This window comes from Acomys russatus, chromosome 1 (assembly GCF_903995435.1).
Source record: "Acomys russatus chromosome 1, mAcoRus1.1, whole genome shotgun sequence".
Classification (NCBI taxonomy): Eukaryota; Metazoa; Chordata; class Mammalia; order Rodentia; family Muridae; genus Acomys; species Acomys russatus.
The window spans coordinates 80490161-80505277 of record NC_067137.1 but is presented as its reverse complement, the minus strand read 5'-3'; the positions used below and the strand labels follow the sequence as shown (position 1 = coordinate 80505277).

The window sequence follows — 15117 nt, the reverse complement described above, 5'->3', positions numbered from 1 at the left end:
ATACCCTTGCTGCTCACTGCCAGTCTCAAAGTGCCTAGAAGTTTTGTATCGGGAAAGAGGAAAAGACCAAATATTTTAACAAAAGATGCTGTTGTCACCCTACCACTGAGAAAGTAGCAAGGGTTTCGGGAACTAAGGCTGTGTGCTGTGTGCTGTGTGTGTGTGTGTGTGTGTGTGTGTGTGTGTGTGTGTGTGTGTGTGTGCGCTTGTGTATTTGTGTCCGAGTGTCCATAATTCTGTAAACATAGATTCCAAGAACTGAAAGTATCTGTACGTGGCTTACTCTCACCATTAACAACTTAACTATTGAGGTATTTTTATTCTTGTTTTTTGTTTGTTTTTCGAGACAGGGTCTCTCTCTGTAGCCCTGGCTGTCCTGGACTCGTTTTGTAGACCGGACTGGCCTCAAACTCACAGCGATCTATCTACCTGCCTCTGCCTCCAGAGTGCGGCGATTAAAGGCGTGTGCCACCATGCCCGGCCAGTATTTTCAGTCTCATGGCATCAGAATTCTAAGAAATATGCCCCTAAAGTTATAGCTGCAAATAATTTCATTGTTTGAGAACATCTGAACTTACCCATGCCAGAGTTTTGTTTCTCAGGAAGGTAAGCATTAAATGGAGGTTTACTTTTTAAGAACCACATTGAAACCCTAATCCTAAGCGTCAGCATCCAGTCCACCTTAAGCCTTAATAGAGTCTGGAGATGGAGCTAAGGTCCACAGTAGACCATCTAATTAGAGCCTGTGTAATGCTTAGCATAGGCAAAGGCACGGGCATGGCAGCCTTGCTGTTTAACTGGCCCCTAGATATTACCAATTTTCAACCTAAGTTCACTGTTGCTCCACTTTTAAGTTTCAAATAAACACAAAACCTGTCAGATATAGAATTGTTTATAGTTAGAATGTTCAATTAAAAGAATTTTACCATTAAAATGATGAAGTCTCAAGGCTGGGGAGATGAGAACACCCTTGACCTCTTCCAGAAGGCTGCAGATTGAATCCCAGTACCCACAGGACAGCTCAATCTCTTTAACTCCAGGTCCAGGGAAGCAGACGGCTTTTTTTGCTTCTGGTGGACACCAAGTACATATGTGGTGCATAAACATGCAATCAGGAAGAGCATACACCTATGCGTGTGTGTGTGCATGTGCGCGCCTACTAAAATATTTATAAAACTATTATGCTGGGGCTGGTTCAGCACCTAAATTACGTTCATGCATGTGTGAAGTTTGGAGGTCAGCTCCCAGAAACCCTGAGAATGCTGGGTGGGCCCACGACTTCTGAAATCCCAATCTGGCAAGGCAATCCTGGGAGTGCGCCAGATATTATTCATTCATATCAAGAGCTCTGGATCCCATTAAGACCTTACCATGATATGTAAGATTGAGGTGGGGAAGGGTAATTTCAGTGAGCATCTGCCTGAATGTTCACAGCCACACATAAACACGTGTGGTGGGTGGGCCAGAACTTTCTAGTTTGTTACCTGCACCACATTATTCATTCTAGGACCATTTGTAAATTAGGCCATGCAGTTCTGTATACTGGTAGTATCAAAGCAAAACTCTTCAGATGCCTACTGTGACAAGCTTTGAGAATTATGAAATATGCTTATGAGAATATCAACATCTTAATTCAGGATACTTTTAGCTCTCTGTAATAAAGCATTTTCTAATTAAAAACCTGACAATGTCAGAGATACAACAAAAACAGTCATAACAAACAAAATGTTTGATTACAGAGCATAATTCTGAAGTGATTGAGAAGACTAGCCGTCTGGGTCCACATGTAGTGACACATCTGTTCACGACTGGAAGCACTGTTGAGTGGCAAGTGGCATATTTCACACGTGAGCCTAGCAATCAGTGCTGGGCTAGGGACTGAGCTCAGCTGGAGGAGTGCTCGTCTAACACACGGGAGGGCACCGAGTGCACTCCCGAAATCCTATCACCGGCTAGCAGGGGCAGGAGGACCATTAGTTCCGTCACTCTTGGCTATATGGTAGTGAGGCCAGCCTGGGACACGTGAGACTGTCTCAAAAGAAACTAACAGAAACCACACTTCTCTTCAACATCACTGAAGTGCTTAGAAACATTTATTTTATGCTTAGAATGTTTTTCTAAGCCACCACAAACTACATATCCAAACTGACAATATTTGATATTATAAAGGAGAGGCCTAAAAGGAAGCTGATGCACATCATAACACTGCAAGTCTAAGACTCACAGGGAGAACGGAAGGGAGGGAGCGTCACAGAAGCCACCAATTCCATACAGGCTGGATGACTCATTCCGAGAACTTAGCTGGCATCAAGACAGTCTCCCTCTATACCCTTCCCTTGCTGAACGAGGAGATGGATGTAGTCCATCTTGCCGATTTCCATTTGTGAGATGATGCGCAGTAAGAGCAGTCAAGAACAATACGAAATGTCTTGAAAACATAACAATGCTACAATTTTCAAACACAAAGCAATATACTGACTACAAAACCCATCAAGATCCTGTAGAGGACAGAGACACGCTACACACAGTAGTAGATGTTTCCTGTGTAGAATGTAGACTGCATTTTACATCAAAGTAAGCTCTGAATTTCCAAAATATAAAATACCAAAGCTTTTCCCCACACCAAACTTTAAAAATCAGAAAATTTCATCTTCACATTAAAAAGAGAAAAGCAGAGACAACTTCAAGACCATTTAACAATAATAATTTAAAATCTGGAATGTATAGCCGAACTTGCACATTTTCAAGTAAACAGTTCAGTTTGATGGTTCTCTCAGTAAACTTCAACTTAAAACAATAGAAAAGTACTGTTTACCCACAGTAAACACAACAGTGATACTGTTAGTTTCATCCAACTTAAAAAATGTAACACGGCAAAATTAAAAAAGAATGTCATCATAGAGTGAACAAGATACCAAAACAGGCCATCAATTTTGAGAATAATACAATGCCATAGATTTATAAACACTTTTTAAATCAGCAGCATATCCTAATGTCAGGTGTAGAAATGAAAGCTATAAAGTAAGGTAGTTTTGCTAGCTGTATAATCCAAAATCTACGAGGAAATTTTGGATTCTACCTAAGCGCAGCGTCATCAATGAAGTACACATCTTGAGACAGTGGGCAACGTTCCCATTTATGGGAAATATGTTTCTTTTTTCACACAGTGAAACTGAGAAAAATGATGTGAAATGAGAAGTCTCTCTCTAAAGTAATTCTCTTAAATACCCAGTGATGCGAAGCTTGGGAAAGGCAGTTCTGAATCTCACACAAAACAGATTATTAAATATAAACACGAATTTCACTGCTTGGCACCAGGATCTTTTGAAATTAAGCAACTTTAAACCATCATAATATTCTTAAATCATATTTCAAACTGTTACGCCTAACTGCTTTCATTTCCTGAATGAGAACTGTTCGACCTAATGACAACCTCGACTGTATATACAAGCAAGTCACAGTTCACCTCAAAACAGAAATGACCCATCAGCCTTCTGTTTTGTCAGAACCATAATAGTAAGACATCTGTAAAAATTAGGATTTGTCTGTGGCCAGCGATGGGCCCACACAGCGCTGCCTTACGCCACTCTGTGGCGTGTCTTTGTTTGCTCCTTCTTTGTTTCCTGTTTCCTCTTCCGAAACATCTTCATCATCAGCCTCTTGTTCCTCCTCCACTTTTTTCAGAGGTTGAGAAAATTCTGGTGGTTTTTCTTAAAGATCAGAAATGTACTTTGTTAATGTACTAAATTTGCTTTAGAGTAAAATCAAGATACAAGGATTCATAAGCCCTGGCATTTATGTTTAGATTTTCAAAAATAAAGCAGATATTATAAAAAGATTCATTTATCAAATTCTAATTATCTGTGTGTTCAAAACTGACCCAACCCATGTCAATGCAATGAACACAGAAGCTGAGATAAAATACACAGCACTAAACAGAACCATCTTGTAACAACTTGATGTTAACTTTTCGGTGTGTAAGTATACTAAGCCTTCAGAACAACTCCACTGCAGCGCCCAGAGAAACAAAAGCACAGATTTACAGAAGTTGCTATTTTTGTTGTTGTTGTTTTTTGAGACAGAGTTTCTCTGCATACCAGCTCTAGCTGTCCTGGATCTCTCTCTGTAGACCACACTGGCCTAGAACTCACAGAGATCCTCCTGCCTCTGCCTCCCAAGTGCTGGGATTAAAGGCATGCACCACCACCACCCAGCTCAGGAGTTGCATTCTTGCCCTGACATTTTCAAGACTGTAATTCCTTTACTCCACCCTCAGTTATGTAGTCTGCTAAGGTGTAACTGCAAGCAATAATGTTGAAACTTCAAGCACACACCCATGCATAGCCTTTCTATTTTTATAGGGCTAGATACTAATTAAGTTCAAAGTACCCTGTAAAACAGGGACAGATACAGAAGCTAGAGCTGGGCCAGAGAGGTTTCCTGTATTTAGTGATCCCAGACTGTTCCAATCCTAGGTGACCCACTATTACAGGGGAGGTTCACAAGCTGTGGGAAGAGACTCGGTGCCCACAACCTGGCATCCTTTTCATATTGGGCACTACCCCTTTTCCTATGTCAAATCCATGAGATTTCAGCGAGCACTGCAGTTTATAACAGCAGTACCCCACCCGCAATGCTTCTGTCCCCTCAAAAACACCCAGTAACGTCTGGAGACATTTTGGGGTATAACTCTTAATCAGCTTTTCCTACTATACTACCAGGAAAAAAAAAAGAAGAAGAAGAAGAAGAAGAAGAAGAAGAAGAAGAAGAAGAAGAAGAAGAAAAGGAGGAGAAGAAGAAGAAGAAGAGGAGGAGGAGGAGAAGGAAGAGGAGGAGGAGGAGGAGGGAGAAGATGATTGTTGGGTTCAAGGAAGGAAATCTTTAAATGTGCTCACTAATGAATAGTGTCAAAAGCCAAGTATTTAACTTAAAAAAAAAAATCCATGGAAGAACTAAAAATTTCAAATAAAACTGATGAGACCCATGTTATGAAGCACCTACAAGCTACATGAAATATTAATACTCTGTGGATTCTAACAATGTTCCAAGATCCTATTTTCATGATCTAGGTATCTGTCACCTTCCCTTATGTCACAATAGACGATAAGCACCATGCACATTTAATAAGCTAGGCCCAGAGAAGCCTGTGACTGTATCTACAGAAATGAAAACCTCTCAGATTAGGTTGTGCAGTGGGTGTAGATCAGTGCTAGTGCCTGCCTAGCACACATGCACCCCTAAGGGTCAAGCCCCAGTACCACACGCACATGCACACACCGACTTACTTGTGGAGTGTTGCTGTGGTTTGCGTCTTTTTGAAGGACAAAGGCAATCCGCCACAAATATCATAAACTGCAAAGAAAGCAGAGAGCTAACTGTATGACAAGCAATACAACTTATGCTAACAATGCTGTCATGTTTCCGGTATTTTTCTTAGTACTCTAAAAATGAAGCACTTACGAGCCCCAAGAGCAGGCCTGAGAGCACAGTTGCAAAAGCAAAGACCAAGTATGAGCCCCACGCCGGTAATCCAAGGTCATGGACAAAATAGCTGTGGCTAGTCTGAAAGAGAGAGAAATAAGCTAAAACTCTGCTCATTAAAAACAAGTGTTAGAAACAGTTATGATAGGAAAAGCTTAATCCATACCCTGATGTACACAGACAGCTGGAAAAGTGCTGACATAGTAGTCATCCTGAAAGACAGAGATTGAAGACCTGAATGAAGACACACAATTTCGCCTGTGCCTATACACTTTACCTTCTACTTAGTTTCTTCAATATGACAGACTTTTTGCTGGTATTGATCAACTGAGAGCCTTTATGAGATATAAATAACATGTAGGAAATAAATGCTAAGCCATCATGTAAGTCAAAATGATTCCTTTCACACTGTTAAATACAGATGGTTTGGATGAGCAAGGGTTCTTTGTTTTGTTTTAAACTTAAATAATAAAAAGCATGTGTTGGGTTTACAAATAGTTTCCTATACCAAGAACAACTGGTGCTGCCCAGGGCTTCTCCACACGAAAGTCTAACCCAAGTGCCAAATTGCTGAGCTGAGCTGAGAGCAGAGCTGAGCAGCCTTGCAGAAGTGGAAGTACCCCCCCCCCCATTCAGTATACTAAGAAGAAAAAAAGCTAAGAGAAAAGCACTCTCATCATGTGGCTTGGGTGGTTTAAAAGGTCAAGTGGGAGGATGGGGCAGGAGAATCAGAAGTTGGAGGCCAGCCTGGGCTAGTGAGCAAGACCTTGTCAAAAACAAAAGTAGAACTGAAAAGTAAAACCTGACTGTAGTCTGCACTAATTAGTCTGCACCAGGACTTCAGGCTCCATAACTGGGCTGGGCCCGACTGTCCTCTGGGAAAGTTCTGATGGCTGAAGGATGCTGGAGGTTTTGCCATCCAGAGACACAAAGGGAAGGATGCACGTCTACTTCCAAAATAACTCAAGGGCTGACTTCTTCCCCCATTCCCAGAATCCACAGCAGCATTGTGTTCTCACAGTTAGCATCCCAACTCCCCATCTTCTGATGGCAGGTATGCGAAAGGATGGACAGGAGCAAGTCAGTCACACCAACATGGGACCATGATGGCCTCAGCAAAGTCTACACCACCATGTCTCCCAGCATAGCAGGAACACACTTGTCATTCTCAATCTTAATGGTCCTGGAGCATGTACCTACCTTCTAGCTATAAGTTTACATCATTACTCATTGACCAGACACACTGTTCACACAAGTTATCAGGAACAACCACAGTACTTCACACTAACAATAAAGCACATGACTGACCACTCTCACTCCCATTAGAGTTATGATTAAGCAGGAGCCTAATCGATTACACTGCTCAATTTCTAAAGGATCAGGTTCTCAATAATACATATAACCAAACCAAAGCTAAAATAAGCTGAAAGGGGTATTCAATGTGATCCTACAAGATGCCTACTTCTAGCTCACATGAATAAAGGTCTGAATGTACAAAGGAACATTAGTACATGCTTTACTCGAATGAACTATTAACTATGTGCAATGAATTCTGAAGTAAGAAAGGCCTCCCACTTACAGCACAGAGCTTGGGCCGAACCATGATGAGACAGGCTCCACACTCTTCCACTCCTTCTCACTGATGAAGTTTATGAAGTCCTTCTTAGTCCTCGGGCCCAGATAGCGCCTAAATTCACCATCTTTACAACTGAAGAGCAAAGCTGAATATTAACTGGCAGCAAGAATAATTGTATTTTACCATTTCTTCATTTTACAGTCAACCCTAATCGTCAAAAACACTAGCAAAGCACCAAAACATATTAGTACTGATGGCATCATAGTCCCAAACATATAAAAGCATAAGCTTTTATTCTTTCAAATAATAAAATTATGAAACATTGCAAGTAGAAAATCCCCTATAGCCTTCATATGTAATACATGTTAATTACTACTGTTAGTTACTAGAATGGTGCTTGATAGACAATTTCAAGTCTTTCAAACTTTAAGCTAAAGTTTCTCCAGTTCTCTGAGTCCTAGTTTAACCATCTCCGTCATTCTGATTTAAATTGCTACAGACATTTAGAACAGTGCCTCCCTGTGAGGGACTTCACAGTTCTGACTAGGGTCAAGTCTGTATTCCCTTCCTCCATCCACCCTCACATTCTTGTCCTATGGCGTTCCATGGCAGATGTGGATTCTCTCTGCTCCCGCATCTCTAAGTGTCAATAGTGTCCCACCTTACATCAAGACCATGAGAGAAGAAGAGACTGATTAGAGCCAGGTGGGGGAAAGAATTGACTTGAAAGATGAAACAAAACAAACCATTTAGAGTTGAGTTTTGTACAGGGTGGTAAGTATGGCTCTATTTGCATTCTTCTACATGCAGACATTGCATTTGACCAGCACCATTTGTTGAAGATGGTTTTACTGCAGTATGCATTTTTTACTTCTTTGTCAAAAATCAGATGTGTCAACTTATGTTTGGGTCTTCAATTTGATTCCAGTGATCAGCATGCCATAATCATGCTGTTTTTATCACTATTAACTCTGTAGTAAAACTTTGTCTTCATTGTCTTAAAGTTTCTATTATGTAGGTCACCTGTTTGCTTGGCTAGTTATCCCAAGAGGCTATTGAGAAAGACACTGTGTCCCTGACTTTCTCAGTCGGTCATGCATATACAGGAAGGCTACTGATTTGCGTGTTACTGTTGTATCTTGCTTACTCTGCTTAAAGTGTTTGTCAGCTATAGAAGTTTCCTGGTGGAGTCTCTGGGGTCTTTTCTGTATAAAGTCATACCATTTGCAAGTAAAGGCACTTTGCCTTCTTCCTTTCTGGTATGTACCCCTCGATCTCCTCCAGGTGTCTCACTGCTGTAGCGAAGGCTTCAAGCGCTATATTGAATAGTTGCAGAGAGTAGACACTTATCTGGTTCCTGATTATTTTAGAGGAAATGCTTTGAGTTCTGTTTAGGTGATGCTGGCTATAGGCTTGCTATAAATCACATTTATTATGCTGAGGTATGTCCCTTGCACCCCTAGTCTCTCCAGAGTTGTTAGTATGAAGGGCACAGGGCTCTGTCAAAGGCCCTTTCAGCACCAACGAGATGATGATGTGCTTTCTGTCTTTTCCTCTGTTTATGTGGTACATTATGTTTACTAATTTACATACATTGAACCATTCCTGGATCTCTGGATGAAGCCAACTTGATCATGATGAATGATCTTTTTGATGTGTTCTTGAATTCAGTTTGTAAGTATTTTATTGAGAAACTTTCCAACTGTATTTATAAGGGATACTGGTCTTTTCTTTCTTTGTTGGGCCCTTGGGGTTTTGGTATTAGGGTAAAGTAGCCTTGTAAAAAGAATCATGATATGTTCCTTCTTTTCCTATAATGTGGAATAACTTAAGTACTGGTGTTAACTCTTTTTCAGTTAAGTGTAATTCTGCACTGAATCCATCCATCACTGAACTATGCTGGCTGAGAGATTTAATTACTACTGCTATTTCAACAGATACTAAGAGTCTGTTTAAATTTCTTATTTGATCTTGACCTAACTTTGGTAGGTTGCATATATCAAGAAATCCATCCATTTCTTTCACAGTCTGGGGGAGTACAGATTTTAATTATGCCCCTATGGTTCTCAGAATTTCTTTAGTGTTTGTTGTAATATCCCCCTTCTCATCTCTAATTTTACTAATTTTGATCTTCTATCTTTTAGTTAATTTGGCTAAGAGTTTGCTAATCTTGTTGATTCTTATATACAAAATAGAAATGAGGTTTAAAGTTTTCTTTTTCTTTTTTTTTAAAGACAAAAAAGGAAGATTGAGCTTATTGCTGTAATTTTAAATGAGGAAAGAAGCACTTCCTGGTACTTGGTCACCAGCTAATTATACTGAGGTACAGGTCAAGTTAGAGGCTGTCTCCCTCTAGCTTAGTTTAAGAAAGAAAGTTAGAGTGGCAGAGCCAAGATTTGTTCATTCTGACTCACAGAACCACTCAGTGTATGCTGCTGTCATGTGTCCCATCCCCATCCCCCATCTAACCCCTGTATAGGCTGCATAACAGCACTTTCTCAGCTGTTTAATCAGACCCTGCTCCTCCTGTTTGAGATTTCTCAGGAAAGAATGCTTACCCTGCATTCTTGAAAATTCTACTTGCAGGGATTCATTTAAAACTCATGCTCTCCAGGCCCTGCTCTGGCCAGTTGTGGCTTCCCTGTCACCCAGTTTCCCACAAGACTCATCCGACTCTCAGTCCTAGTTATGACTATATTGAGGAGGACTACACCAAGTCATGAGAATATCCCTGTCCAAAGCATTACCAATCTCCAAGAACAAGAAGTGTTTTGTGTGTCATTTATCTATTGTCATCTATAAGACTTAAGGTACAGCTAAAACCTAATCAAGCTGTCTAAAGTCCTTGCTGAATATAATGAGATTACCTCAGCTCTTCAAACATAATCCAAGTGAGCGGCCTACTGCTCTCACTACATATGATGAATTCCTCTCTGTGACCGAGAACCTCCAAATACTTACTGGTAAATAGAAGGAAGGGCAGTTATGATAAACCGTCCACTCAGTCCTACAAATGACAAAATACAACAGATCTTTATTAGGGACAACTGCTTACTTTCAAGTTGATTCTAACTATTTAAATGCTAAGAAGAACAAGAAAATACCTAAAGGTGAGCTTTGTAATCAACAATGAGAATATGGATTAGTTGCTAAAGCAACTTTAAAGACACATTCATGTGCAAAAGTCAACTAAAACTTATGAAGCCTAAAAATTTAAGTTATTTGTGAATAATTAAGTACGGGAGGAATTAATTATACCACAGTGTGATTGCTGGTAGTGACCAGTCAAGTAAAAACAATCTTAAGAAGGTCTCTAACCAAACGCATTTCCATTAAGATCAAACAAAGGTAGTCTGTTCTTGAACGCTGTTCTTCAAAGTGCTGCTGCTAAGAATGGAAAATAGTATCAAACATGAATACCGACAGGCAATAACAGCAGCTGGCAGGTATTACTACCTGTATGTCAGACTATGCTGAACATGTAAAGAAACAGGAGCAGTCAAGAGCTGGATACCTGTCTGCTCTGTGACATCCACTTTTGCAACTTTAACCTCAAGGTCTTCTCCCCATTCAGCAAAGCTTTCCCATTCTGGTTGAAGATTCTGACAAGCAGGGCACCAAGGGGCATAACTATAAAACATGGTTAGAATGTTTAAAAGTTAAGTGCTTTAATGACCTAAAGTGAAGAATGTTCTAAACATAATTTTGAAAGAACGTTTCTACTTATTGGCACAGAAAATGACCCATGTGGGGTGGCCCATCCCTGTAACCCCAATTTAGGAAGCTGAGCAGGAGGACTACCGAGTTCAAGCCCAGCATGGGTTACAGAGTGAGACCTTTTGTTAAACAAGGAAACAAACAAACTGGGTAATTTTATGCAGATGAAAAAAAGTATGAGTCTGGCAATGTCGACATCAAGAAATGCTCAACTGATGAACTAAACTACATTTTAAAAAGCTGGAGAATAAATTCTTAAATACACAGGAGCTTTCTAACATGTCAAATAGCTCTTTCAAAACCTTTAGGTTTTTTTCAGTTAATACACGACAACCAAAGTTCAAGATTTTTTTTGTTTGTTAGTTTGTTTTTTAAGTTCAGTAGTTTTACAAGCAGAGTGACAAACAGATACTAGAAAAAGATTATTCGCAATAAACAAAGACGGAGACCAGCATTCTTACGTACAAATATTACTGTAAAGCTAACCCTCACACAACTCCGAAGCAGGGCAGACAAAATTCAACTGACCAGCACCATGTCAATCTGTGTCTGAAGACCCGAGCTTTCGAATTCTATGGCCAAGGACGCCAGCACTCTAATCACACCTCTGAAATTCACTGTCTTTCCAGGTCCAGGAAAATTCTTAGAAGTTTGTTTTCCATTTCATTGCATATTCTAATTTGCTTCAGCTCATAGAACCAGGAAGAATGAAGCCTACACCTATTAAAGCACCTCTGTAATTCCACATTTTTGTAAACTGTTTTGGGAAAGCCAAGCTTCTATGACAGGCATGTTAAACAAGACAAACTAGTGTTACAAAGAATAGCCCAACCCCTTAACAGTAAAATCACAATGAAAACAGCTCTATAATAAAGCTCATCAGAAGTGATTTACAGAAAATAGTTCACTTGTAATTAAGGGTAGCCTGCTATGACTATCAAGTGTGTTATTTCTTAATGCTTTTTAAGAGCCAAGGAGAATGGGAAGCACTGGAATCTATAATTCCAAATGGATGGTTTTTTTAAAATCTCATATTCAATATTATGTTAGTTTTGCTTTCCTTTATGCCTTTTCTGGATATTATATTTACAGCATAACAAAAAGAGTTTAGAAGCATCTCTACATAATATTTGACTACATTTTACATATAAATTTATAATCACTACAGCTTAACACAAAACAGCTTACCAGCACAATCTAAGTTATTCATGACAATGACTGAAAAACAAACACCATTGGTTAGTTTCTCTCCTGAAAATTCACCTCCATGAGTACCAGATTGTCAGTACACTAACATTTCCCCTATTTTACCCTCCATATAAAGGTTTTAGACATTTCCTTTTGGGTTTTTTCTTTGTTTTATTAAATTTTTAAAAATTTACATATACATTTATATTATTAAATTTCCTTTTGTTTTATGACTCGGGTGTGACAGAGCTCTTCTGGGTGCTCCCTTGAGGATGCTCATTTCCACTTTTCCTCTATGAGCAACTCTAAATATATTTACAATATAGAAAAACACCAGGATCTTGCTACAGGGATGTTAACAACAGTACCTATATATTTACTCTTGAGGCCCAACAAAGCCACTATAGCAACATATGAACAGGCCAATCTGTAAAATGGGGGATGGGGCGGTTAACTACTATAAAGAATATGTAATTACAAAAATGGAGGTAAAGATACATAGTAGCGTCCAGTAAACAGCTAACATTCACTAGAGATGCTTTTGCCAGTATCAGTAACGGCACCTATTAGTAACACTATCAAGTAACCATTCCATCAATTTATCCTCTAAAACAAAGGCCAAAGGTAGTTTATATTCTACAGCAGAACAGACAGTACAATCACCACGCAAGACCAGTCATTTTATTCGAATAGTAAATGACGAACTGACGTTATTAAAGAACCTATTAATAATCACACTGATGCATACGCAATACCACTTTCAGGCCTACAAGTCACAATTCAAGCCATTCTCTGAATTGCAATACGCATGCCCAAAGTAAAATGAGATTCTGATAAAGAAAATGAATGCAAGCAAGGAGAAAAAAGGAAAATAAAGATGTTATTTCAATTTATTTAGCATTAAAAAAAAAACAAAAACAAAAACAAAATAACCTCCACAAAATAAAAAAATTAAAGAGCCCCAAATGCAAGCATTACAAACAGGTACTTATAACAATTTCCTAATGACTGGCTAAAAGCGAGATTTTGTTTAATATCATTTTTCGTAAAATTTGGAGACTTAACGTCTACACTAAAACAGTCTATAGAAATAGTCAAGACCTCCACTCCATCCAATCCCACCCTCAAACCCGCTAGAATGTTCCAGAGAATTCGATGTAGCACGTAATCCTTTAATCGCACCACAGTGCCTAGCAACGACGAAACTCAGGTGCAGCATGCTTAGATAGTAACAACGCTAGAGCTAGGGGCGGCAAAAGCTGGGGCCCTGAGACCTGGCCGGGGAAGATGAGCTAGTCAGGTGGACAGCTCGAGGAAGGGGGCGGCCGAGGCCACCGCCAGACCCCCCCCCCCCCGACAACCGCCCCGCACTCACAATTCTATCATCCACTCTCCTTCCAGCAACGAGGTCCAGTTCTCGTCGGTGAGGACACGCACGTTGCTCCGCCGCCCGTGGGCCCCAGGGACCGCCCAGAGCAACAGGACCAGGGCTGCCAGGGGAACCAGGAGACGCCCCAAGTGCGCCATGTCAGCCGCTCACCCAGCCTCAGCGCCCGCCCGTCCCACCTCCCCGCCGCAGCTCCACTTCCGCTGTGGCGGCCGCTCCGCTCATGCGCACAAAGAGCCTGCGAGTCGCGCGAGCCACCCGCCCACCCAGCAACTCAGTGCGCATGCTCGGGCCCCGATCCGGGCTAGGAGGTGGAGGGAAAAGAGGGAAGTGCGTCTTCCCTAGTGCGCATGCCTTAAGAGGTGACTGCGGACTGTGGCCCCTCGAAAAGCTCTAGAAGGGGCGCTGAGCGGAGGGATCAGGGTGGTGTCCCTGGGCTGCATGGCCCTGTCGTGCCCACCAGTGACAGTTTTCTCTGGAACTTTCCCCTTTCAAAATATCACCAGTTAAACGAATGTAGGCTGTACTGTTCCTGCAATGTTCGGGTGGCCCACAACGCCATGTGCTAATCAGTTTCGGGGTGATGGGGTGTGTGTGTGTGTGTGTGTGTGTGTGTGTGTGTGTGTGTGTGTGTGTGTGTGTGTGTGTGTGTGTGTGTGTGTGTGTGTGTGTGTGTGTGTGTGTGTGTGTGTGTGTGTGTGCTAATCAGTTTCGGGGTGATGGGGTGTGTGTGTGTGTGTGTGTGTGTGTGTGTGTGTGTGTGTGTGTGTGTGTGTGTGTGTGTGTGTGTGTGTGTGTGTGTGTACCTCTTTAGAAGGAAGATTGGCGTTCGCGGAAGAAGCCAAGATGGCTGCAGCAGCTCCAGGCTTCCTGGCATGGAGTGGGATCGGTGGTTCTAGGCAGAAGCCATTTACCCTCCATCATGGAAATATTTTCTAAGCAGCACAGCTTTACAGTCATGGTGTGACTGCACCACCCATCTCAGGTTCGGTTTGTTCCTCTGAGGACGTGTTTTATTTTTTACTTTTTCCTGCGTCGATTTAATTGCATGCAGGGCAAGGATCTCTTTATGACTGAAATGTGCTGCTGCTTGCCTTAAAAACTCTTAAGATAATGTTATTACATTTGAGCTAATCAAATCAAATTAACTCTGCTAAGTTGTCAAGCACCTGTTGGATTCACTTAAATTGGTCTGAAATCCATCTCTTCCTTCTATTGTTAGGGTATTGCGTAGACCTTGTTTTTCCCCCTTTTTTCTGGAGTCCATATTGTTCGTTTTTAAAATAACATAGTTAATAATATATAATTCACATGCTATACAATTTTTGCATGGTGCAATGGTTCTTAGTGTATTCACAGAGATGGGCAACCATCACTACAGCCAAATTTAAAGTACTGTCATCATTCCAAAAAGAGACCTCGTGTCCATGTGAAGTCACCAGCCTTTTCTGCCCACCTACTCACTCCTTACCCTGGCCGCAGGCAAACACTCATCTACTTTCTGTCTTTGAATCTTATGTTGTCCTTAGTGATTAATTTAACTCTTTAAGCCTGATTCCCGGAATTTCCTCTAACATATTTGTAATGGAAGGCTCTGTGAAATCCTAACCCCCTCGTAGGTGGTTTCTGTGGCTGCTCTCTGCCTTCCTGCGTATGGGCTATAGTGTCTTTTCTTGGCACAGCTCAGAGTCTCTTACTGGAAACTAGGGTTTTAGGGATGTAATTCTGGATTTTGGTTCCCCTTGCAGCCCTCCATCTTTTCTTGCTA

At 41.0% G+C, this 15117-nt stretch overlaps 1 protein-coding gene across 1 annotated transcript; it reads right to left on the bottom strand.

The window, feature by feature from the left end:
* Nucleotides 1-2060: 2060 nt before the first annotated feature.
* Tmx1 (thioredoxin related transmembrane protein 1) lies at nucleotides 2061-13547 on the bottom strand. Its single transcript, XM_051147193.1, has 8 exons — nucleotides 13338-13547; nucleotides 10572-10687; nucleotides 10019-10064; nucleotides 7061-7189; nucleotides 5648-5693; nucleotides 5461-5562; nucleotides 5286-5352; nucleotides 2061-3710 (listed from the first exon to the last, which is right to left on the bottom strand). Exons 1-8 carry the CDS (start codon nucleotides 13487-13489, stop codon nucleotides 3535-3537), a joined length of 834 nt encoding a protein of 277 aa, XP_051003150.1. The 5' UTR covers nucleotides 13490-13547; the 3' UTR covers nucleotides 2061-3534.
* Nucleotides 13548-15117: the final 1570 nt, after the last annotated feature.

Coding starts and splice junctions, on each gene's coding strand:
- Tmx1 (XM_051147193.1), bottom strand. CDS start 13,489: ATGGCGCACTTGGGGCGTCTCCTGGTTCCCCTGGCAGCCCTGGTCCTG. Junction 10,065..10,571: donor GGATGTCACAGAGCAGACAG/GTATCCAGCTCT, acceptor TGTCATTTGTAG/GACTGAGTGGACGGTTTATC. Junction 5,563..5,647: donor AGCTGTCTGTGTACATCAGG/GTATGGATTAAG, acceptor TCTCTCTTTCAG/ACTAGCCACAGCTATTTTGT.